The sequence below is a fragment of the Pezoporus occidentalis genome, unplaced genomic scaffold (assembly GCF_034315485.1).
Source record: "Pezoporus occidentalis ecotype Australia unplaced genomic scaffold, CSIRO_AGI_Poc_V1 ctg5, whole genome shotgun sequence".
NCBI classification, from domain to species: Eukaryota; Metazoa; Chordata; class Aves; order Psittaciformes; family Psittacidae; genus Pezoporus; species Pezoporus occidentalis.
Window position 1 is genome coordinate 7,743,142 of NW_026915835.1, and position 25,791 is coordinate 7,768,932.

General features: G+C 37.8%; 1 protein-coding gene across 2 annotated transcripts in view; it reads right to left on the reverse strand.

Moving 5' to 3' along the window:
- Positions 1–25,791, reverse strand: part of PCDH9 (protocadherin 9) — a 704,101-nt gene that overhangs the window by 225,146 nt on the left and 453,164 nt on the right. The window contains exon 3 of one of the 2 annotated variants that reach the window (XM_062636868.1): positions 23,254–23,323. In XM_062636868.1, the coding sequence (XP_062492852.1) occupies positions 23,254–23,323 (70 nt within the window). Of the gene's footprint in view, positions 1–23,253; positions 23,456–25,791 lie in introns of both variants that reach the window. The other variant, XM_062636867.1, reaches the window with a different exon arrangement.

Consider the following 25,791-nt stretch of genomic DNA (forward strand, 5'->3'; position numbering starts at 1 on the left):
AGTTCTACACCCTGGGCATGACGTGCTGTGGTATGGAATACCTCTTTGGCTAGTTTGGGTCAGGTGTCCTGTCTCTGCTTCCTCATGGCTTCCCCTCCTCCCTGACAGAGCATGAGACTCACAAAGTCCTTGGTGAGAGTAAACATTACTAAGCAGCAACTAAAAACATTGGTGTTCTCAGTGCTGTTTCCAGGCTGAAAGTCAAAACCACAGCACTGCACCAGCTACTAAGAAGGAGAAAAATGACTGCTACTGCTGAACCCAGGATACTTAGAATTCATCTTTCTTGAGGAATAGCATGAAGTTCAAAAGCTGGAGTCAATCTTCTACTGGAAGTTAGCCTGGCATGGCAGAATTCTCCTTGGCTACAGAAACACCTTGTGTAAAACCAGAACTGACATACTAACCAAGCAACAACTTCAACAAATCCTGAAGGCACAAGCAAATTAGAATTTCAAGTGCATTCATGAAGCTGTAATCTTATGATATAATGATGCAACTAAAAATAATAAATTATTTAACAACAGGAATAGGTTCAGTTGATAGGAAAGGAGGTATCTTGAGAGTTTGTAAGCTACATAGAAAGCTCAAACAGCTAAACAGAATCTTTCTGAAAGATTATACATTTAGGCATTTGTCTCTGAAGATTTTTTCTGGAGAGACAGAAGACATCTTGCAGGTTAGCTACACTATGGTTATAATAAACACAGTGTCATGGAGTTCAACTTCATCTATATATATGCTTACAGGATACTTCTGATCAATGGGTGACTAGGTACCAAGAGAGTTTTCATAAAAATCAAAACACTGACCCATAAGACGTATTATAACATAACGAGCCAAGGCTCACTCTTAACATCAGGAAATCTGGTACCCTGAGCAGACTGTTCCATTTCTCTCTTATTCTCTGGTTTAGCTTGTTTTCTTTTTGTTTTGTTTTGTTGTTTTTTTTTAATGTCTTTATTCTGCTCACTGCATTCTATATCTGGATTTCCAGTTGTACAGACAGAAGGTGGAAGTGATACAAGCAATTGTGGGCTTACACTCCTAAATATGCCTTGTAGTCAAAAAAGGAAAAAAAAAGGGGGGGTGGGGGTGGGGAATCAAGGAAAGACAAAATAAAACAAACCGAAACCCATCTCAAGAGTGTTACTGCTTGCATTTAGAGAACAGGTCTTGCATAGCAAACATCAGGAAAAACCATTTTCAAAGGTTATCCGAATTCATGTTAAATAGTTGACTATTCAATCCAACAAAAAATAGATCCAAAGGATGAAATAATAAAGCATGAGGGACAAAAGAGACACACACTATTTAGCAGAGAATGAGTCTATCTCTAACGGAAACATAAGCGGAGTCTCTCACAGTATTTTGAAAAAAATGGTTGCAAGCAAAGCCTTGTGAAGCATCCACATATTCTGTGACAGCTGTTTACAGTTTTTTCCTTTTAAGCTGTTCACAGTTGTATGTCAGGACAGTAATTTTAAGGAAAAAAAAAAAGATATGAATGCTTTTCCAGATACAAACATTCAGTACAAATATACTTACCTGGAAATAAATGATAATGGCATTGCTAGGTGAAAAAAAGTTTTGTGCAATATGAATTGAAAGACTCTAACCCTTGAGTTTCCTAAAACACAGTTTTCAGGTTTAGGTATACATAATTTAATATTCAGAATTCATTTTCATACTTTCTGAATAAGCTGTTCAGAATGGCAATGTATTATATTTGGGAGGGGAAGGAGGGAAATGGAATAGAGTACAAAGCATTGTCTGCAGTGTCTCCTGCTTGGTTTCCAAAAAAACCCACAAGTATGAAAACTCAGAATTTTTGCTCTGATCTGTGAGATTCTTACAGTAGTGTGTTTAACATAAAGCTAGATGACAATCAAAAAAGTAGCACTCTTAAATGTTTCAGATACCTTTTGGTAACCATGTATTTAATTTATTGATGTTGTTTTGTAAGAACTGAAAAGAAAAATATCCTTTAATAATATGAATATTCAAAGCATTGTTGTTATATTCGATCACTCTGTAAAGCAGTCTTCAAAATCTCTGGGACACAATGTAAATGAGGTCACTGACAGCACAGCACAGTCATTTGGAATCTGTAAGAGCATCTGTTGAGCAGAACTGGATTGGCAAATGCCATGGGTTTTCTTACCAGGCTCACTTTTGCTTATATGGAACGCAAAACCTTATACTGTGGATGTGTTTTCTTTTTTGCTTATATGGAAAGCAAAACCTTATACTGTGGATGGTATGGTTACAGCTTCTCTAATGTAAGAAATCAGGAAAACAATCTGTGTTTAATAGATTCTAATTTCTTGCTGCTGCCTCTTCCTGCTGACTGTAACATAGGTGAGACACAGCTTATTATCTTTGACTTTATGACTCCAATACTATTCGCATATGTCTCTAAGGAAGCTTGTCTTCCTAGATGGAAACACTTAAAGAATAATACAGCTATTTTAGGGAAAGCTTGCTGTTCCACATGGAAAGATTTTGTTGAGGAAGCAAAGGCTTGAACAAAACCTCAGGTGGAAGTAAGGAGAGAACAATGCTTCTTTCAGCGTAAGCCCTGTTCTGAAATTTTATACTTATGACAGCAGCCTCAGTGACATGACAGAATCCTTCTCTGAAATCCAAATACATATGTGTTCAAAACATTAGTTACTCAAAACTTCGTTATGTGTGATTAAGAAGAATTGTAACATCTACCAAAATTCCTCACATATATATATATGTATGGTAATGTCACAGAGGTAGTATATATGTAATTTTTGTTACATTCAAGTATGGATTACAGGACTAGGGCATCCTCAGAAAAATAAAACAAAAACTGAGACAGTGGGAAGCTAGAAATTTAAAGAACACGGTATAGATTAAAAAGTGGTCATAATGTTTTAGCTGGGATCTTCTCTGGTAAGGATGAGTATTTCTCATAATACTTTCATATAAAAAAATGTATAATACTTTTCTTTAAACTCTGAGGTCATTTTCCTAGGCAACTAATATAAACTACCACCTGTGGTGGGTTGACCTTGCCAGGCTTCCAGATGCCTCCCCAGCCGATCTTTCACTCCCCCTCCTCAACAAGATAGGAGAGAAAATAAGATAGAACCGCTCATGGGTTGAGATAAAGATGAGAAGACTGTTTAACAATTACTGCTATGGGCAAAATAGGCTTGATTTGGGGAAAATTAATTTAATTTATTAGCAACAAAAATAGAGCTGGGTTGTGAGAAAAAAGGAGAGGGAAAAAAAAAAAAAATCTTCCTCTCACTCCCCCCTTTTTTCCAGGCTCAACTTCACTCCTTCATTCCTGATACGTGGACATATCTGCTATGGCATGGTCTTCTCCAGCGGCTGCAGGGAATTCTCTACACGGGTGCCTGGAGAACCTTTTTTCCTCCTTCTTCTCTCACCGTGAAGTTTGCGCAGGCGTTCTCACATCTTTCCTTACTTCTCATTACCAGATAATATTTTTTACCCTCTCTTAAACACACTTTCCCTGATGTGTCACCCCCTTGTTTGTGGGGCCCAGCTGTGCCCTGTGGTGAGTCAGTTGGAGCTGGCTGGAGCTGGCTGTAACTGGCATGGGGCAGCCCCCCCCCCCTTCTCACACCAGTCACCCTGCAGCCCCCACTGCTGCCAGCATTTGAGCACCTGCACCCAATACATCTCCATACAATCCTGGAAACCACATCCAATATATTTAAAAGAAAATGGGGAGTGGGAGGAAGGAGGCATGGAGGAGGAAGGAAGGGGAAGAAAATATTAAGTGAATGAGGTTGAAAAATACAAGTATTTAGCGAAATAAAAATGTACACACTCATTTCATAACATAAAGCCAGGCTGAGTAATGAGAAACATTATGCAGTTGCAAAGAATCTTTCATATATTTTTCTGATTTACAGTCAAGCTTAAACATGAAAAATGAAATATTTATCTTTTAAAAATCTAGTTGAAACACTTGAGACAGAAAGGTTAAAAAAAGTTCGGGGAACTATCACACAAACAATTTGAGGCCAGGATTTATGTAGATGGTACAGACTGATAATGAGCAAAACTGCTAATCACTGCCCACAGATGTTAGGTAATAAAAATAGGTTGAAATGTGTATTTGTAGTGCAGCAAAATTTAGTCTAATGATTGAATTTATCTTAACACGGAGAAATTCTTGCATGCCAAATTTGTTTATCGCATAACATGTTAATGAAGATAAAATTGGTATGTCTTTACCCTTATGGTGTAAAAGTGTTGCTTGGGAAGAGCTGAAATGGCAGTAAGTAGTAAGGTTTTATAAGAGACTTTTATGAAAAGATTTGAGCAAATGGGAGACACCAACAGATAAGGTACTCATTCTTTATTACACTTTGTATGGTTGAATAGAAATTATTTTATTAGTACAGTGTATCAAAGAACATACTATGCAAAACAGATTTATAAATAAACATAGTGCTTCATAATTAGCTGATCATTCTGGTGCTTCCTTAAATGGCATTTTTTACAGAAGGAAAAAAAAAATCCCTGTATGTCTGTGCACACATGGCTGGAAGTTTAGATGTCTACACTAATTAAGTTTTTATTCCTGATCATCAAACAAATGTGCTTACAATGACAACTAAGGATAACTTTTCTCATGTGTTGCCTGAACAGGCAGCGCCTTGAAAAAAACAAACTAACAAACGCCGAACAATGAAAATCTCTGCTTTTCTGTCCCCATTAAAAATGTCCAGTTTCTATTATTGAGAACAACCAACTATTACAATAGAAAGCACTATTTTCAAGTTGCCTGCAGTTTGACCCTTTAATAAACAGATCAATGGCCTAGTCTGACAAACCTTTCAGAAGGTAGATTATATCAGTAAAGCTGACCCTCAATTTGACAGGAAGAAGCTCAAGATTATTTTTGATTACTTATTTTTGTTTTCTTTTTTTTTTTTTTTTTTTTACATTGGTCATCTCTTAACCATTTTAAACTGGGATTTTATTGGAGTATCATCCAGGGACATAAATTAGCTACACCAATCCACCCTTTTTGATTGTGACTGGCTGATTCAAATGATCAAAGCTGTGGAATAAACTCCATCAAAAAAGAAACACTCTTAATGACTTAAGAAGACATTAAGCTTCAGTTTATAGTTGATTATCTTTTCCAGTGGAAAAACGGTTTGAATTTTTTCATTCTTTAATATAATTTAAATGATCCAATTATTTAATCTTGGCTAAGAAGTAATATATGTCAAATTTATTTAAAAAAAGTAACAGTATTTTTGAATCTTCACTATATTTCCCTGAGACTGAATATACCATTGTATACTTCCCACATTAGAGATTTACTTGCTTATGAATTATACTTTAATTTTGAATGCACTGAACATAATGTATAGAAATTGTACATGTTTGATGAATACCACATATGTATGAAGGAAAAAAAGAAAACACAAAATACAACCAAAACTCTGTTCTTATACTACTGTTAGTCTTACCAGAGATGTACAATGTGCAAGTATGTCCTCAATATTCTGGAGGTCAGTGCTATCTACTCTTAAGCATTACATCTGGCACCATGACAGTCTAACACCATTGGCTAGTCTAGACATGCTCCTCATATCTAATAGCCTCAACCTGATTAAATAGAATTTAATGGGCAAGATAGAAAAGTAGAACACTGCTGTCAGTGAACTGCCAGATTTATGAGATGCCATATACCTTGTAACAGAATGCAACATTGAATAGGTTGGTATCTTGATATAAGAAAACATTTAACGAGACCAAAAAGGAAGGAGGCTGAATTAAGCAATATGGAACTCATCTTTCCCCCCAGATAAGTGCTCTCTTTCTCAGTTTGGTTTGTTTTCTAGTTTGCTCTGGAATTTTGTAGTCTTCTGAGGACAAGCATTCTTCCCTTGAAGATTTTTCAGCTGACAGAATGATTCATGGACATTTTTGAGCCATAAATAGAACAGCTTTCTGAGCAGCACAGAGCAGTTGTAAAATGTTTCAATGTAGATGGAAAGCTACCTGTACCAATGTCATTTCCCTGGCACTCCATTTTCCATATACCATGCGTACAGCTTACTACCAGCTTCCAAGACATTCCTTTCTCTGCCTTTCCACTAATCCTAGTCTGATCTCTATTTCTTTCCTTGCATTTGTGCAATAAAGTAGGCAACCGTCACTTCTGGACTTGTTCCATTGACAAATACACTTTATCTTGTATTTGATACTTGATTTCTAAATGAAAGAAATGAAATATAGACAGATATCAACATACAATGCCCCCAGGATTTAGTCTTTTAGTGTGTGGAGATTCACAGCAGTTGAACTAAATTAGATAGAAGAGTAGAATATACTTTTGATCAAACAAGCAAGTGAGAGATACAGACTTATAAAAGGTCACAGAAAATGTTTCTCTAGAAATGGAAGAGTAGCCCATGAGTCTCTTTTGTGCTAAGATATCTTCCAATGGATCATACTTTAATTTTTTAAATGTTTCTTTAACTATTATTTTATTTTTATAAAGATTTATTTATTCAAGTATGTTCTTGAGGAACCAGCTGCTGATCTTAAGCCCAAAAGCTAATAAAGCATGCAAAACAGCTTACTATTTGGCGAGTCTATGAATCTTTATTATTTTTTGTTTAACCAGACTTTTTTCAAACTATAACTTTTTCATAATAACATTGTCATTGTTTGCAAAATAATATGGATAAACTCACAAGTTTCTCTAAAGTTGTCTTTTTCATTTTATCTCCATCTTTGGACATGACCTCTTCTGCCATTTATGCAGAAAGTAGCTCAAAAATGCTGTCTCTACTTTCAGGATACAATGTAAGTATTAAATACACTCTTTAACACCAAAGTATTTTGTTCTGTTGGGAGGTATGACTCATATAGTCTAGAAAATTAAGTATGCATAAACCTATTTTTTTTGGTTTCTGAGAGATTAACTGGACAGACATGGCCTAATACAGCAGTCCATTTATTCATCAATAGAGCTTGTGAGCTTGGGCGCCTACATAGCATTTTTTGAAAACGTGACCATGAGAGTCTGAGTAGACCGCATAGAGTATCAAGAGTATCAAGATGCATTACATTATTTTTAACTACATCCATCTTTAAGATCAGTCATGATATCTCTTTAAATACTGAAGGGAAGTTGAGTAACCAGAGGTCAGTATCATTAGTAAACATCTAGATTCTCTGAACATCTCATTACCCTAGCTGAACGTGTTAAAATGATGCATATCAGTATGAATATATGCATATATTTATCTTTTACAGCTGGCACAGTGACCTATATTCATCTGCAACATATGTTAGATATTTTCACTCTTCTGAAAAAGAATGGGTTTCATGTGTCTCTAAACAGTGTAGTTGCTCATGCAAATAAAAATTTATATTATGGTCTATTTACAATTGAAAATATATGATTTCCATTCATAATGAAGCAATAATAAAGGGCATGTGTATAGTATAAAAAAAAAAAAACACCTGGAATAATGGCACAAAGGAATTACTTTATGCTATTCTTTTAATTTCTCATTAAAATAAATATATAAACTGTGAAACTATCATTCAAACAGTGAATCCACTGTGGTATGGATGATTATTTTTGAGTCATTTGGTTCTTCTTCTGAATGACTCAAGGAATCTGCAGTTAAATCAGCTGAAAAAGGCAGCAGTGCAGGGGAAATATTTGATTAGACTTTTAATTTCACAAGCTAACCTACAAATGACTTTAAAATTGTTGGTAACACTATGGTTCTACTAACCACCTACACATTTCTAGTGAACGACTATAGCTACAATCCATTAGTTAATGACTATGATGTGCTTGCCAGATCACATACACACTCACAGCTAGTAAATGGCTGGGTTTAATTATTGGGTTAAACCAAATATATTTAAAAAAAAAAAAAAAACAACCCAAAACACCCAAATTGTATTGGTTTGTCTACTGAAAATAAAATCAATTCTTTATGTCTTTGCTGAGTTACAGTATAAGTAAGTCTTTGGCAATATTGAAATATGTGCTTGCATATTTAAAATACATTTTAAATTGCAACAACTTATGTGCTTTGACTACCAAATTGCTTTCCCTTAAATTCAGAAATTGAACACTGCTCAAAAGGATTTGTTAATATTCAGTAAAAGCTATACATCAAAACTGATCAGTCCATCACACTGTAATGTCAGTCATACATATATTTTACATAAGCAAAAATAAAGGACGTCTAAATGATAAACATGCACTCCATGAGTTTTTTGGATTTAAAAATATGCAATGATTATAAAGCTAAGAAGTTTTTCATATTTTTCCAGTTACTTTAGATGGATGAATCATTTATAACTGATGCTTTTACTTGATATTAAAGTATGCCTTCAATAGCCTCCATGACATTTTTCCATAAATGCAGATATGCAATAAAATACTTCAGTACTGTTTAGTAGGTCTAAAGTAAAAGCAAGAAGTGATTCAATCTTTTTCAGTGAACTTAAAAATGTTCTTTAGACCTTGAAGACAACACAGATCTAATCTAAAAGGGTAATTGGGCATATCACCAAGAAAGCAAAAAGAATCCTTTTCCTAAACGGTACACACATAACATTTAATTTCAAGTTTTATCTTGAAAATGACATTTTTGTGTGTTTCTCAGGGTAAAGAACTTTAAAATCACCATAAATATGCTGAGAATATTTAAGCAGGCAGTATTTACATGATAGTTCTGTAATTAAATTTCTTTAAAATGATAAAAGAGTAGGCCCATGGGAAAAGAAACAGTATGGCTAAATTGACTTTTGGGAGTGTAGATGTGACAAGAATCTCCCAGTCATCTCTACTTGAAACAAGCGGGTTTGTGTTGTGGACCCCCTTTGGAACACAAGGATGGGATTCATTTTGGGTGAAATGAAACCAGAATTATTCTTCAGTAATTAACGGGCATTCAGTCCATGGGACCACATGCATTCATCAGTAAACATCTCAGCACCAGCTGCTTCGCACTCAGGTCTGTTCCTACTGTTCTGAATATTAGTTGCTAATGTAGCAATAACTACACTTATTAAGGTATAAAAATAATATGTAGGTATAAAAATAATAGGTAGGTATAAACAAGAAAATATTTATTTCTACTTTTTCCTAAAGATGACCAGATGTTACTACGCAAAGAATACATTTTTAAAATTTTTGTGGTGATGTAATATGGGTTGAAAATCTTTTTCCTAAACCTGCAAAATATTATAAACTTCCTGAGAGTGAAAGTATTATTTATGTCTCTATTTATGTATTTTATTGCAGATGGGAAAACCCCCAGGGTTTAAGGCTTTCTCTTTTTTCCCTTTTACCTTTCCTTGCCAAAGGTAAATGTGTCCTTAGTTAGCTCGTTTATGATGTTATCACTTCTGGATGACTTCTCTCTGGAAGGCATGCCTTCACCTTTCAACCAAAGAATAAACAAATGTAAGATGTTGTGCCAGGTGAACAAAGTAAGTGTTCTGTTACTATTTTCATTCTCCCTACGTCTTATTCTAACATGTATTTACCTGTATCAGTATGAAAGGGAATAAAGCTTTAGAAAAAAGTTTCAACTGTTATTCCTATTTCCAGAAGGTTTACTTATATATGTATGTTTTAGTCTGTAAATATCATCTCTCATTTGTTTTCAATCTACATAATTCATCCTTCCTACCCCTTCTCTTGTTTAAAACAAACAGATTAAGTTTATGCACAGAAACATTAAGCATTCCTTGGGAAGGTAAATATTTGAAAGAAAAGAGATTATTCATTATCCATCTAACAAACGATGTTCAGATCTTATTCAGGGAACTTCCCTTCATATGCATGGGCTTCTCCTTAGATTTACAACAAAGAAGCAAACATAAAATCTGATAAAAACAAAACTGCAAAGCCATTAAATAAGCATAATAAACAAAATGAATACCTAGTCTATGGACAACATTAGGTCAAAGCTGAAGACACTGACATCTAATGATGTTTTTTAAGACATTTTTTTCTACCGAAGGACTAGACTTCCTTCTTGGAAAGCAAAATCTTATTAAGCCATTTGCTTTAAGGAAGGAACTCAGTATCCTGTGACTGGTTTCCAGGAATGTTCCATAAGGACATTCTTAAAGGGACAGTCAAAATTCAAAATCTTCACTTCAAGAGATCCTGTTTTTTCAAAATGGCATGAGACTCATTTACCACACAATATTTGGTGGTTGTTTGATGGGAGAAAAACTGATTACAGAACAAAAATATTAGAAATTTTTCTTTAGGACTGTGTGTTAAAAGATACAATGTTTTAGCTGAAGTTATACCAAAAAAGAGGAAAAGGAAAGTATGTAAATTGGTATTTGTATTTAATTAGTACTGTAAAAATGAGTCAGGAAATTAAAAAACTTCATTTTCCTTTGAAAAATGTCATGCAGGTAGGTTAGAAAGACTGTTAAATCTCCCAAAAGAGAAGAGTATTCCCTTAGCAACAAGAACAGCTGGGATTCATCTCACAAAAAAGTTTGGATTTGATGGAATCAGCTAAATTTAGGTGTCTAAGCTTCCCCATATACACAATGACAATCTAGTCAATATAGTCTTGAAAACTATGCCTCTCACATTGAATTAGACACCCAACTGAGTGGGTGTCTAGACTCAATTATGGTACTAATTAGGTCTTCACTGACAATTGGAGCTCAGACTGCCTAACTCACATCTGAATGAGTTATAGATACATAGAGAGGTTACATATATAACACCCACACTTACTTAACTAAATTCACTAACTTCTTCTTCAATGAATCTCAACCTAAACCTCACTGCTGCTGCCTAATAATTTGTGCGCAAGGCTAGTTTAAAAATATCCTGGGGTGCCTAGGATATTTGCATGTGGATACCAAATGTGAAAGCAGTGCAGTTAACAACAGGTAGGTAACCTCAGCGTATTTTAAGTGGCATCTACATTCTGGAGCTAAAGTAATCTCAAATGTCCATATATAAATTTGGTATTTCAGCTGCTATTACACTCCTATTTCACAATAGAAATACGGTAAATGGACTCTAGAGTGAAAATTTAGCCAACCGTTTTTTTAGGAACCTGCTTTAAGATGACATTAAAGCTCTATTGATCAAGAAATTAAAAAGGGTTCTTAGACATTTAGGATAAAGTTTTAGATCTTTACAAGTAAGCATCCAAATTCAGAAGACTATGATATGGAGCTGAGTTCCATCATTAACGTCTGGAACTCTTGTCTATGAAATGTGTTAGATGAAGTTCAGATACCTAACTTAGGAGCTAAAAGTACTTCTCATATATAGTTTCTTCCACTGCCCACACAAAGTATGGTGCGAGACAGACCACTGGTCTTATTCCTTTATCATGTTCTTATCAAGCATATCATGGTCTATATTTTTCTATGTAAAGAGTGTTTAGGCAAACTAGTGTAGTTATTTAGTCTTAATATAGTTGCCCTATAATTATTTTTGGTGTAATTTCAGATATCTTTTCATTATGCTTCCTGGTTTCCTATAGAAAATATATATATAATATATATAATATATATAATATATATATGTTCCTGTGGCATGTATGTCAGATAAGGATGTATGCACACCCTATGTTACCATAAATGGCACTACACTGTATGTTTAGGCAAGCTCATCAGAAACCAGTAGCTTAGTGAACAGATTTTTCTTTCCATCTTTCTTCACATCTGTATTACATTGCCTGGATGGCCACATGCAGAGAGTTGCAGTCAATGGCTTAGTGCCCAAATTGAGACCGGTAACAAGAGGTGTCCCTCAGGGATCAGTGTTGGAACCAATCCTGTTCAACATCTTTGTCGCTGACATGGACAGTGGGATTGAGTGCGCCTTCAGCAAATTTGCCGATGACACCAAGCTGTGTGGTTTGGTTGATACGCTGGAGGGAAGGAATGCCATCCAGAGGGACCTTGACATGTTTGTGAGGTGTTCTGATGCCAACCTTATGAAGTTCAGCCAAGCCAAGTTCAAGGTCCTACACCTGGGTCAGGGCAACCACAGGCACAGCTACAAGTTGGGTAAAGAGATTCAGAGCAGCCCTGTGGAGAAGGACTTGGGGGTGTTAGACAACAAGAAACTTAACATGAGCTGGCAGTGTGTGACCACAGCCCAGAAAGCCAACCGTATCCTGGGCTGCATCAAAAGGAGTGTGACCAGGAGGTCGAAGGAGGTGATCCTGCCCCTCTGCTCTCCTGAGACCTCACTTGGAGTATTGTGTGCAGTTCTGGTGTCCTCAACATAAAAAGGACATGGAACTGTTGGAACAAGTCCAGAGGAGGGCCACGAGGATGATCAGGGGACTGGAGCACCTCCCATATGAACATAGGCTAAGAAGGTTGGGGCTGTTCATCCTGGAGAAGAGAAGGCTGCGTGGAGACCTCATAGCAGCCTTCTAGTGTCTGAAGGGGGCCTACAAGGGTGTCAGAGAGGGACTCTTTATCAGGGACTGTAGTGACAGGACAAGAAGCAATGGGTTCAGAGGAAGTTTAGGATAGATATAAGGAAGAAGTTCTTACTGTGAGGGTGGTGAGGCACTGGAAGAGGTTGCCCTAAGAAGTGCTAAATGCTCCGTCCCTAGCAGTATTCAAGGCCAGCCTGGACAGTGCCTTGGGCAGCACAGTTTAGGGTGAGGCATCTGTGCCCATGGCAGAGGGATTGGAACATGATGATCTTAAGGTCCTTTCCTACCCTAACCATTCTATGATTCTGTGACTCTATTCTATGATTTTAGAATCACAGAATGTTTGAGACTGCAAGGGACATCTAGAAATTTAGTATAATCTCCCTGCTCAAATGAGGGTCAACCAGAGCCATGTCCACTTCAGTTTTCAAAATGTCCAAGCATGGGAACTCTCCAATCTCTCTGGGAAACTTGGTGCAGAGTTCTATTGCCCCAAGAGTAAGAAAGTGTGAGTGGTTTGTTTTTTTTCATTATGTTTAAAGAGAATTTCTTTGTATTTCAGTTTGTCCCTGTTGCCCCTTCTTTCATTTGGTATACCACATAGAAGAGTCTGCCTCTATCTCTATTCTCCTTCACCACACCCTATCATGTATTTTTACACTTTAATAAGATCCTCTCTAAGCCTTCTCCTCTCCAGGATGAGCAGTGCCATTTCTCTCAGCATCTCTTCAAGTGACAGATGCTCTAATACTTTAATCACCCTTGTAGGCCTTTGTTGGACTTGCTCCATATTTCCATTTCCCTTCCATAATGGGAAGCCAAGCACTGGACTTGGCACTTCAGATGTGTCTCACCAATACTAAGCAGAGGGGAGGGATCATCTCCATAAATCTGCTGGCAATACCCTTTCTAAAGTAGTCCAGGAGGTTTTTTTCCTTTTCTTCAAAGTTTCATTTCTGGCTCATGGTCAGTTTGTTGTCCACCAGAGCTCCCAGTTTTTTTTACTGAGAACCTGCTTCCTAATTCGTCTGGTCCAAGTCTGTGCTGGTGCAATGGGGTTATTCCTCCTGTATGGAGTTATTTCTCTCATTGCAGCCATTGGCAATTCTAATTCTACTTGGGATTTGCAACCACTTGAATGCTGAAATTGACAACTCCATGCTATACCTAACACCTTTATTCTCACAACTATAACCTTTCTTTTAAATAACTAAATGTTTGCCATTGTGAATAGCAGTTGCACTGCTAAGACTCCACTAGAAACATCAGGAAATGAATCTTAGTATCAATGTAACAAAAAAGCATAGCTGGAAATAATAACTTTCATTGAATTTCAGGAAAAGCAACCTCAAAAATTTTAAACAAATATCGGTGCCATTCTCAAGGGAGGTGTGTTGCCAACCAGGAGCATGGATCAGGGATGTTGCAGAGAGGCTGCCTGCTCTAGTAAGTCCCACTGACTATTACTGGGAGAGGTGGTTAGGAGCTCTGGAGCTCAGACTGTCTTTTCACCAACTCTCCAGGATACAAAGAAAAACCTTAAAAAGGCTAGGAGGATCGGCCAGGTTAATAAATGGTTAGAACAGTGGTGCCACAGTCAGGGGTTTAGGTATTTAGAACATGGGACTCAATTTAGTAGGCCAGGTCTACTGGGGGTTGGTGGAAGGTCTAGTTTTGGTGGGAGGCTTGCTGGGCTGGTCAAGGATGCTTTAAACTAGATGTGTTGGGGGAGGGGGGCATCATTCCATCCCAACACACTCAGTCTGTTGCCAGCACCTATAATAAATGCTCAGAGTGATGTAGAGATATTCCAGCCACTCCAGCCAACGAGCTGGCTTCATTCAGAGCTCGGCTCAGATGCCTCTATACAAATGCCCGTAGCATGGGGAATAAACAAGAGGAATTAGAGATGTGTTCACATCTACGGGGGTATGATATAATAGGCATCACAGAAACATGGTGGGATTGCTCCTCTGACTGGAGTGTTGGAATGGAAGGTTACAGGCATTTTAGAAAAGACAGGAATGGCAAGCGGGGAGGGGGAGTTGCTATTTATGTTAGGGATAGGCTGGAGAGTATGGAACTCTGTCTGGAGACAGGTGATCAGTCAATAGAGAATTCGTGGGTCAGGGTTAAAGGGAGAACTGCAATGGGAGACATTATTGTGGGGATCTGTTAAAGACTGCATGATCAAGAGGACTCTGTGGATGAAGCACTCTATAGACAGATGGGAACAGCCTCATGCTCACAGGCCCTTGTCCTTGTGGGGGACTTCAAAAACCCTGATATTTGCTGGAGGGACAGTATGGCTCAGCACAAGCAATCCAGGAGGTTCCTCGATTGTGTGGAAGACAGCTTCTTTCTGCAAGTAATAGAGGAGCCGACAAGGAGAGGTGCCATGCTTGACCTTGTGCTCACCAACAGGGAAGGGCTCGGTGAAAACGTGATGCTCCAGGGCAGCCTTGCAGTGATCATGAGATGGTCAAGTTTGAGATCCTCAGGACAGTGAGAAGAGCGTGCAGCAAGCTCACTGTCCTGGACTGCAAGAGATCAGACTTTGGCCTTTTTGGGAACCTGCTTAGTAAGGTTCCATGGGATATAGCCCTAGAGGGCACAGGGGCCCAAGACTGTTGGTTGATATTCAAGGATCACCTTCTACAACCTCAGGAGTGTTTCATCCCAACTAGGAAGTGCAGGAGGAGGGCCAGGAGACCTCCTTGGATGGGTAAGGAGCTGCTGAGGAAAATTTGAAGGAAGAAAGAGGCTTATAAAAGGTGGAAGCAAGGACAGGAGGCCTGGGAAGAGTACAGGGATGTTGTCTGGGAAGCTAGGGAGAAGGTTAGGAAAGCTAAGGCCCGGTTAGAATTAAACTTGGCTAGGGATGTTAAAGATAACAAGAAGGGATTCTATAGGTACGTAGCTAATAAAAGACAGACTAGGGACAATGTAGGCTCCATCCGGAAACTATCAGGAGAACTGGCTACCCTGGATTTGGAGAAGGTTGAGGTTTTTAATGACTTCTTTGCCTCAGTCTTCACTGGCGAATGCTCTGACCACACCACCCAAGTCTTGGAAGGCAGACAAAGGGACAGTGAGAAGGAAGAACCTAGGCCCACTGTAGGACAGGATATGGTTCGAGACCATCTTAAAAATCTGAACGTGCACAAGTCCATGGGACCGAATGAAATCCACCCATGGGTCCTGAAGGAGCTGGCAAATGAAGTTCCTAAGCCACTGGCCATCAGATTTGAAAAAATCATGGCAGTCAAGTGAAGTTCCCGATGACTGGAAAAAGGGAAATATATTTTCAAGAAGGGGAAAATGGATGACCCAGGGAATTACAGACCAGTCAGTCTCTCCTCTGTGCCTGGCAAAATCTTGGAGCAGATTCTCCCTGGAAAGCATGTAAGTCACATGAAAAACAAGGTGGTTGGTGACAGCCAGCATGGCTTCACTAAGGGGAAATCCTGCCTGACCAATTTGGTGGCCTTCTATGATGGGCCTATGGAATTGTTGGACAGGGGTAGAGCAGTTGATGTCATCTACCTGGACTTGTGCAAAGCATTCAACACTGTCCCACACGACATCCTTGTTTCTAAATTGGAGGGACATCAATTTGATGGATGGACCACTTGGTAGATAAAGAACTGGCTGGATGGCCACAGGCAAAAAGTTGTGGTCAATGGCTCAATGTCCAGCTGGAGACCAGTAATGAGTGGCGTCCGTCAAGGATCGGTGTTGGGACCAGTGTTATTCAACATCTTCGTTGCTGAAATGGACAGTGGGATTGACTGCTCCCTCAGCAAGTTTGCTGAAGACACCAAGCTGTGTGGTTCAGTTGATACGCTGGAGGGAAGGAATGCCATCCAGAGGGATCTCAACATGCTTGTGATGTTTCCAATGCCAACCTCATGAAGTTCAGCCAAGCCAAGTGTAAAGTCATACACCTGGTTTGGAGCAGTCCCAGGCACAGCTACACTTTGGGTAGAGAAGAGATTCAAAGCAGCCCTGTGGAGAAAGACTTGGGGGTGTTAGACAACAAGAAACTTAACATGAGCTGGCAGTGTGTGACCACAGCCCAGAAAGCCAACCGTATCCTGGACTGCATCAAAAGGAGCGTGACCAGCAGGTCGAAGGAAGTGATCCTGCCCCTCTGCTCTCCTGAGACCTCACTTGGAGTATTGTGTGCAGTTCTGGTGTCCTCAACATAAAAAGGACATGGAACTGTTAGAACAAGTCCAGAGGAGTGCCACAAGGATGATCAGGGGACTGGATCACCTCCCATATGAACATAGGCTAAGAAAGTTGTGGCTGTTCAGCCTGGAGAAGAGAAGGCTGCATGGAGACCTCATAGCAGCCTTCCAGTATCTGAATGGGGGCCTATAAGTACGCTGGAGAGGGACTCTTCATTAGGGACTGTAGTGATAGGACAAGGGGTAAGAGGTTAAAACTTAAACAGGGTAAGTTTTGACTGGATATATGGAGGAACCAACACTGAAAAAAAAGAACGAAAGAAGTGCTTAAGAGCAAAATATTGCAACATTCAAAATCCTACAAAGAAGTAACCAGTTTATTACAGATCCAAGATGATTTGAACACCATGTCTAAACTATGGACACCAACATCACACTGTTCCCCTGCTTCAACATGAGGTCCCTTCCAAAGTATACAGTCTTTCACTAATTGCTCCAGCATTGGTCCCTTCATGGGGTGTAGACCTTTGGGAACAGAATGCTTCAGAGTGGGTCCCAGGGGGCCAGTGTTCCTGCAGAAGCCTACTCCTGAATGGGCTTGTCAAGGACGACAGCTTTCTTCAAGACATACCTACCTGGTCTGGGGTATACTCCTTCATGGGCTGCAGGAGACAGACACCATGGTCTTCTTCACAGGCTGCAGGGGAATCTCTGCTCCACTGCCTGAAGTACCATCTCCCCCACTTTCTTCACTGACCTTGCTGCTTGCAGCACATTTTTCTTACTCCTCTCTCCCAGCTCCTGTGAATCTTCAGGCAGCAGTGGGTCTTTCTGGAGTCAGCAGGACTTGGTTCTGTCTAACATGGAGGCAGCCTCTGGTCTTTTCTCATAGAAGCACCACCTGCAGACACCACTTCCCACAACCTTGTCATGTAAACCCAATAGAAACATCAAAGGAAATAGATCACTGGACTATTTGAAAATACAGGCTTGCTTTAAGAAACCTTGTGTGAAATTCTATGCACTGTGCTACGGCAGAGGTTTGACTAGGTAATGTTTAGCTTGCACCACTGGCAAAGGATCTGTAGTTTTAAACTGTCCTAGGTTTCATCAGAGATGCCAGTCACAGGCACCAGATTTCTCCTAATGTGCAATGTTCGCCATCCTTTAATCCTATTAACCCTTCTAAATTTTTCTTACGAGTCTGAATAGTCCAAATGCCCCATCTAGCCTTTTCAGCTCACTGCTGAGGATCTAAGGACCATCTCATCTTGCATGGCAGCAGCAGCAGAAAGTTCAGATGCATTAGGTGTACATCACAGAGAAGCAATGGGACAAGTTCTCCTTATGTTGCCCATTCAGTGGCTATACCATCCTGATTTACACTCCTATTACCTTTGGGGGGGGGAAGAGAGTCAATCAAGAACAGATGTAACACAGGGGCTTTTCTAAACTAAGACAATTTTAAAATTCTCACTGTAATGAGGCAACAAAGAGATGTTAAAGATAGCAATTTCCTCTTATATCTTTCAGATTTTATTTATCTTTATTAAAAGAAGAAGTGCATGGGCTAAGATTGAATTCAGACTTAAGACTATTTTATAGCTCTTCAGCAGGCTAATTCACAACTTGACTCCAGTTTTTCTTACTCCTACTTGCCTGTAGCTAAATGTGACAGTGTTAGATTCTGTGTGAGGTACGAACTTGTTTTTAATGAAATGGAGGAAATGACTCAAAGGCAAATGTTCCTATTTTAGTTCACATAGAGTCTCGTATTACAAAAACACAAAAATAACTACGGACAGTGATTTATCTGCAGCTAAGCATTAACAAAGTAATATTTCTTTCTATACCTTAGGATGTTTAGCTATGGACTTCAATATTGCCAAGTAAGACAAGAAACTTCTGAGGCATTAAAATGAAAGGCAGGATTAAGCAAAGGGTATGCCCACAAGGTTAAACCATCATCACCCACTGGGTGTAATGATAGTGACACTGTAAAACCAAAGCTCTTTGCATGAAAGGCTCAGCTTCTCCACATGGGACCCTACCATATGACCAAGTGTAATACAAGACAGTCTTGCCTTTACTCTGAACTTTAATCATAATTAAACCACTGCCACAGACATATTCCTACTTATTACTGGAATTATAGTATGATTTAATACAGCTGACATCAGTTGGCTAAACTACCATAGTATATGTGGGAACTCAGGTATTTATCAGCCACATTTACCCATAAAATTTTCAATGTACTGGAAACAAAAAAAGCTATCCACAAAACAGTATTATTGACAGCATTATAAAATTATTTCCAAGAATATGGAATTGTTTTGTAATTTGTAATTAATAATTTAAGACATAATAGAATAGTCTGCTTAATTTGAAGGTCATCCTTTTTACTAAGTGTTTTTGTTATAGTTTTTTCTGCACCTCCTTATTTTTATAAAGATGTCACTTTGCGTTATGTAACATATATTGTTAGCACTTATTAATGAGGTGTAGAAATTAGGCAAGTGTTTACTTAGTTTTATAAACAACATAAAACATAAATATTATATTCCTGTCTGGTTTTAATCCATTGGAATTATTGCATAGTTTCATTCACAGTGCATAGTAGGCTTTCTCCCTAGAGCAGGTCTAATACTCTACTAAATATATGCTGTTCCTCTATCTCTTTGAAGAAAAATGAATCACATCCACAGCTTGCAGCTATCAAAATGTGATTTATCAAGCATTTTCATTAAACTGCATTTTTCCCCTTCTTTACACTAGGAGGCACATTTTTCCTTCATACAGTTCTATCGCACAGCTCTGCTGCATGAAACCCTCAGATACATTAACAATTCCAATCTAAATTTAAGTCCCTGACAACCTTTACTAAAGCCACAGCTAAAGAAAAACTCACTAATTTGGTGGGTTGTTTTTTTTATGTCTACAAAGCACACACATATAATAGTGAAAAATATCATTCTGCACCTGACCGTTGGCAAAGAAAAACACAGTTCTGTGTAATTATTGAGGTAATAATCCACATTAAAATACACCAGACAGCTGTACACTTCTGCTGTAACTGATGATAAAGATGTTTGAGTTAAATGTGCACTTCCTAATATGCACATTTAAAATCATTTAAAAGCAGGAATTTTGGTAATAAGACAGGCTATGAAGTCATGCCAGTAAATACAATCTTACAGCGACCTTTTCTTTTTTTAGATCCTAAAGAAACTTTGTTTTCTGCATTCTTATCTGATACAACAAAAGGTAAAGAACTTTAATCAGCTGATATCTTCCTTTAGCTTTCATAGGAAGTGTTATATGCACACCTTTCAAATGCAAAAGATGGTGCTCCTTTGGAGAACACGTAAGGTCAGCATTCCACACACCAAAACACAATTCAGATTTTTCAAAGCCATTAGTTTCCAGAAAACTATAGAATCTCCTTTTTAGCATGTGCCTTGTTTTGTTTTGCTTGTTTACAGACTCTCAACACTATAATATTTACACTCAACATTATAATATTTATTTTTTTGTCATCATTATGCCAGTGTAGCCAAACTAGTCATGCTGCTTTCTCTTCCTATTGACAAATTCATGGTCAGCAAGAAAAGACTAAGGTTGTTAATCACTGCATTTAAATGCAATAAGATGTTGTAACATACACAAGGCATGCCTTACAAATCAATATTGTATGAAAAATTAAATCATCATAACCATGACTCTTGAATAATGAGACTTCCTGTAGTAAATTTGAATTACTCGTCGTTGTTATCACTTAATAATGCATAACAAAACCTCAGTGTTGGTGTCACTCTGTAATGCTATGTTTTTTTTGAACACGGTGAATTGTTGCTCACTGACGAAAGAATTTTTGTAAAGTGTTATCAGGGTGTAAATGAAACAAAGGTGAAATATCAGGCAGTTGCAACTAACTGGCAAGTTAACATCACAGTCCTCTGACAATGAAGATAGGTTTGAGTGATATAAACCAAACTTGGACTACGCATGTGATTCTAAAAGTTCATATAAAAAAAAATCTTTTACTTCATATTTCTATATCTTGCTACCTTTCCTTCAAAACCACAGTGAAGGTGTGTGGCTGACAATACCAGTGTCATCGGTACCTCTCTTCATTTCAGTTTCCCCGAGTTAGAGATCTCACTATTTTAAGATTAGCTAGATGAATATACTCTCACTGTGTACGTATCTTTCATTAAACCATATAATTGTAGCTCTTGTGTCTCTGTAGAAGCTAATGATTGCAAGAAGATGTGGCAATAATGTTTCTCATGCCTTTGTATAATGTTATCAAGATTTTTAGCTTTTTTTTTTTCTTCTTCAGGTTTTGAAGACCTGGCCCTTGATTACTCTTCAAATATAATTAAAATAGCAGCATACTAATATTGAGATACAATGGCTGCATTTTTATTCATATAACTTCACAGTGTACAATAATAAATCACACAATTCACTGAGCATTAAAGTTATTAACCAAAATTGCTCTCACTATGAGGCAAAGACTTTACTATCAAGATTAATATCATATTCTTATGAGCTGAAACAAACTTTTACTTAGAATAAACTTTCATAAAAATACAGTGGGACAAATCTCTATTTTTAGTTTAGATTTTTTTTTTTGAAGATCATTAGATAATGTTCCCATAAGCATTTTTTTTACCCTTCAGTTGAAACATTTTAAATAAAAATATTGGTCTGCCACATTTATAATCCAAAACTAGCAGTAGTACATGTACATGGCAACACTATGACTCTCCATTAAGACTTATTCCTTACTTTATAGCTGTATTTTTTACCTCAGCATGCCCCAAGTACTTTCATAAGCAGCAATCCTTAAACAGCCCCTGAAATGAAACTCCGTCTACCATTACATATACCCATTTAACGTTTCACTGAAATAGAACTAGAAATTCAGTTTAGAAGTTTCAAAGAATACAATGTTGAAATGGTACTACATCATTTATTTTAACCATGAACATATGTAAATATCCACAAAGTAATTTTTCCCAATAACCAGTTAACATTTTTATCTTCTGAAAATTGTCACAGGATTTTCAATAACCATAAATTGCTTTAAAATCCATTTCACATCTCTTCCAAAAATTTGTGCCTCCAGTAGCAAAATAACTTTTGACACAATGCCTGGGCAATAGCTTGATACTGAGTAAGATATAAAAATCAAATTCATCTAATGGATGCCATTACTCTTTTCCTGATTTAGGCTTTCTTAGGATGATTTCTATCACAGTAATGAGCATATCATTCCCTTCTTAGTTTGTGAGACATGATGAGATCTGGAATACACTATTTCAATGTCTGTCCTAATTCAGTCTGATGAATGTGGAAAAATCTATAATTCAATAATTCACTGATCATCAGTACAGATTGATGGTTAGATTTTCATGAATTTGCCATAAATTTAGCATTCCCAATGCTAAACCAGGTGTACCCACAGACATATTAAAACTTTCCTCTAGCATTTTTTAAGAGCACTTAGTCACTGGCTAATCTGTTAGTCTCAGTAACAGGTACAAATAGATAATCATGATTAATATACTATGGTTGCACGATGTACTTGACAAAATTTCTAAAAACTACATTTTTGATAACGTGGTATAAAATTTACTTGGCCCATTTTTCCTAACTCCTGGAGGATTTTTATATTACATTTTGGAGAGATGTGCAATTCCGGGTCAGTGAAGCCAATGTGACACGGCCAATATGCCATGCTGCCTTAAAATTCCTCTCTGATCTTGTTAAATCTTTCACACGTATCATACGTGGTCAGAGAATTAACAGGATAATTCCACTTAAGCTCCTCACTTGTTTAAGTAGACATACATTCTTGCTCAAGAGTCAGCCCATTCACAGTTGCTGAAATTCTAGTCATAGTGTTGGTTAAGACCTCACTTCATTCTTCAGTACTGACTGTCACAAAAGCACTGGAATAATGTAAAGGTATTATAAAGGAGAAGGAAAGAAGAAGAAAGGCAGAAATTCCCAAATCAGACAAACTGGACATATATTTGTATGAAAATACCTATCCAACAGTTCCAGAAAAGCAGAACATCATACCATTCCAATCCAACAAGGAAACCTGATGTTTCTTGTTGCTAGAAGGGGGAATTGTGGGTGTTCAATATAAACTTGGATTCTTGAAATTTTTCAGCGCTTCACTGATTTACTGTTTTCTATGTTAGCCTGACAGATACTGTCACCTCTGTGTCCTTGCTGTTTTGTATCTAGAATGACTTTCCTAAAACAATATCCAATGCTAACTAGCAACAGCGCTGCATTCATCAAGAAAAGCTTGCTACCTTGTAGAACGCCCTTGTCCAGCTGTTCTCACTTACTGTGCAATTAGTATGGAGTTGTTTTTTTTTTCCACTGGATTTCTACGTTGAAATTACATGAGGCACTTCAGGCAAACTGCATTATTTCCTAACAATCATTATGAGCTAACATGACCAAATATTTGTGCACATGCTTAAAAACATCTCTACCATTGCAGAGCTCAAAGGTATAAAAAAGAAAGCAACCAAGTTACTACTAAAGCAACTTAGATAAACAGAGCACTGATGGTGACTCACCCGAGTTGGGATCAGAGTTGCCATCAGCTTCAGTCCTCTTGTCCGGTGAAGCCTGGTCGTAGAATTCGTCCTGCGGCGGAACCAGAGGGAGAGGGTGTGAGATCAGGGTTCCACCACCCACCGGCTCGTGGTCTCCCAGACCACTGTCACTGCAGCTTTCCTGGGAGCCATCAGGGAGGTGAAATGTAACACGGCGCTGGGACTACAAAGAAGAGCACAGGACACACTGATTAGTGCTCTTCTGTTCTCCTAACTTTTTTTTTTTTAATTATTTTTTTCTCTGCTGTTTTGGTGGGTTTTTTTGTTTGTTTGTTTTGGTTTTCTTTTTTAAACTTTTGACATACAAATAGATTCCTGGCAATGCATATGAACCAATTATTTTCATGTTTGCATGTTGTATTTTTTCTTGTAACTTGCTTTTACAGCAACCCAGGGAAGATGGCAGGCAGGAGAGCCAAATTTCAAAGGTCTGCACATGCTCATCTGTGAAGTAAGCTTCTCATAAGAAGGTGGTCAGTAGATAGGTATATTTCTCATAATTTTAAAGGTGTGATCTATAAAAACTCTGAGAAGCAGAAGCTGTTGTAAACTATGTTATGAAAAGCTAATTACATCAGAAAATACAGTAAGACTATATTTCTGAGGTTAAAACCTGTACTATCACTGTTCACACTGGAAAAAAAGTCCGCCAAGTTAAACAAACCAATAAAAAATTTTGTCATCTTGCAGGAATAGAAGGATATATAAATACATATCTATAAGGAAATTAACTGATATAAATTATCAAACTAAAATGAATATTTAGGATTGATAGTATATCTGTGCAATCACAATGGTCAGCAAAGTATCATGGAATGTAATCCTGGCATGAGCAATTTTCACTCTCTTAAGAGAAACAAAAATAAGCAGGGCATACTTTGTTCAAAAAACACTGTGAATGAGAGACAGAATTACAAATTTAAAAAACAAACAAACAAACACACAAAACAAAACCCCAGTCACCTCAAGAAAAAAAGAAAAAAGCAAACCCCAAACCCTGCAGTATACACTTGATTAGTTAACCATTATTGATTTGAACCTGTCTCAGCTGGAGAAGTAACCCGACTTTGTGAATTGTAGCCACAGAATGATACAGTGATTCCCTGTGACCTCCAGATCTGAGAGCACTGCTGCAAATTGTTTAGCAACCACAACCGTGGGATTCATGAAAAGAGTATTACAGGTCTTCATGGATCAAAATACTGCATCTTTGAAGCAGTGGAAACAACTAGTTCAAGAGTATCTCAAGAGAGTAATCAAATTAAGTTAAGCACATCTTCCCACAAAAATCAGCTTCAGCAGCAGGGAGCCTGAGTGGTCTGGTTAGCTAGATTGTTTTACAATGAAAAGGAGATTCACAAAGTTTGCCTTAAGCTTAATAACTGTTTAGTTTAGTGGTTACTTTCTTATTAATATTAGCCATCTGAAAGTTATGGGCTATATCTAAGCTAAACATTCAGATTTCTACAAAGCAGATAAAAGAGCATTAGGAAGACACAGGTATCTTCCACTAATTACCGTTTTTAAAGAAATTAAAATCAGGTGTCTTGTAGCTGTCCAAAATTAAAGTAAGTTTTCCTGAAATTAATGGAAAAAGCATCAGGCCCTGACTCATTTGTTTTCCTTCTTTTATTTTTTTTTTTTTAATTTAATAAGGAAAACCTCAAGTTAATAATACTAACTGTATGTTTTCTTATTAAAAACTATTTGTTAATGATAATTGCTACCATTTTATATGATGATCAATATCCTCTACCAGGTTTCCTTTTATTCATCTCCCTTGGGTGGACATAGATAGTTGATTAAGTCAATTCTGGATTACTGTGTAATTCAGTATAGAAATAAATGTAATATTACTTGCTCTGGGCTGTGGTTTTATAATTAGCATTTTTCTTTTAAGTTCTTTTACTGGCTTTAGGATTGGAATCCAGCAGTAGCAAAGCCAAATAGATACTCTCAGTCACTGAGTTGTATTCATTTATATCAACAGAAGTCCTAAGTTTATATACTATCACTTTATATACTATCACTAAGCAAACTTTAGCTTTCTTACCTTACAGCTTTTTTCATTCTAGAATTTCCACCCTGAGCAATTTTATTGGAATTGCTAGCAGGCATTTTCCTTTTAATAAGAACAAAATAGAAGGGATATGTCTGCCACTTTCCCCTCTGCACTAGCAAAGCTGCTGCAGTGCCAAAACAGCACGGATCCCAGACACATACACAAAACACACACACAGCCAGCCATAGACCAGGTGCTGCTTTCAGCAGTACCCATTTTCAGGACTCACACCAGGCTCAGCACAGCCAGCCTCATCCTCTCTTCCTCTTGGGCTGGCAGAGGCACAAGTTCCCTAATGCAGCTCACACACCACACTCCCCAGTTTCATGTGCACATCCACGTTTGTGGATCCCCCAAGTACCAGCACCGTCCTTCTCCCTGCCCAGCACCCCTGCCCAGATCCCAGCCCTCCTTACCAGCCCACGGGTCCCTAACTC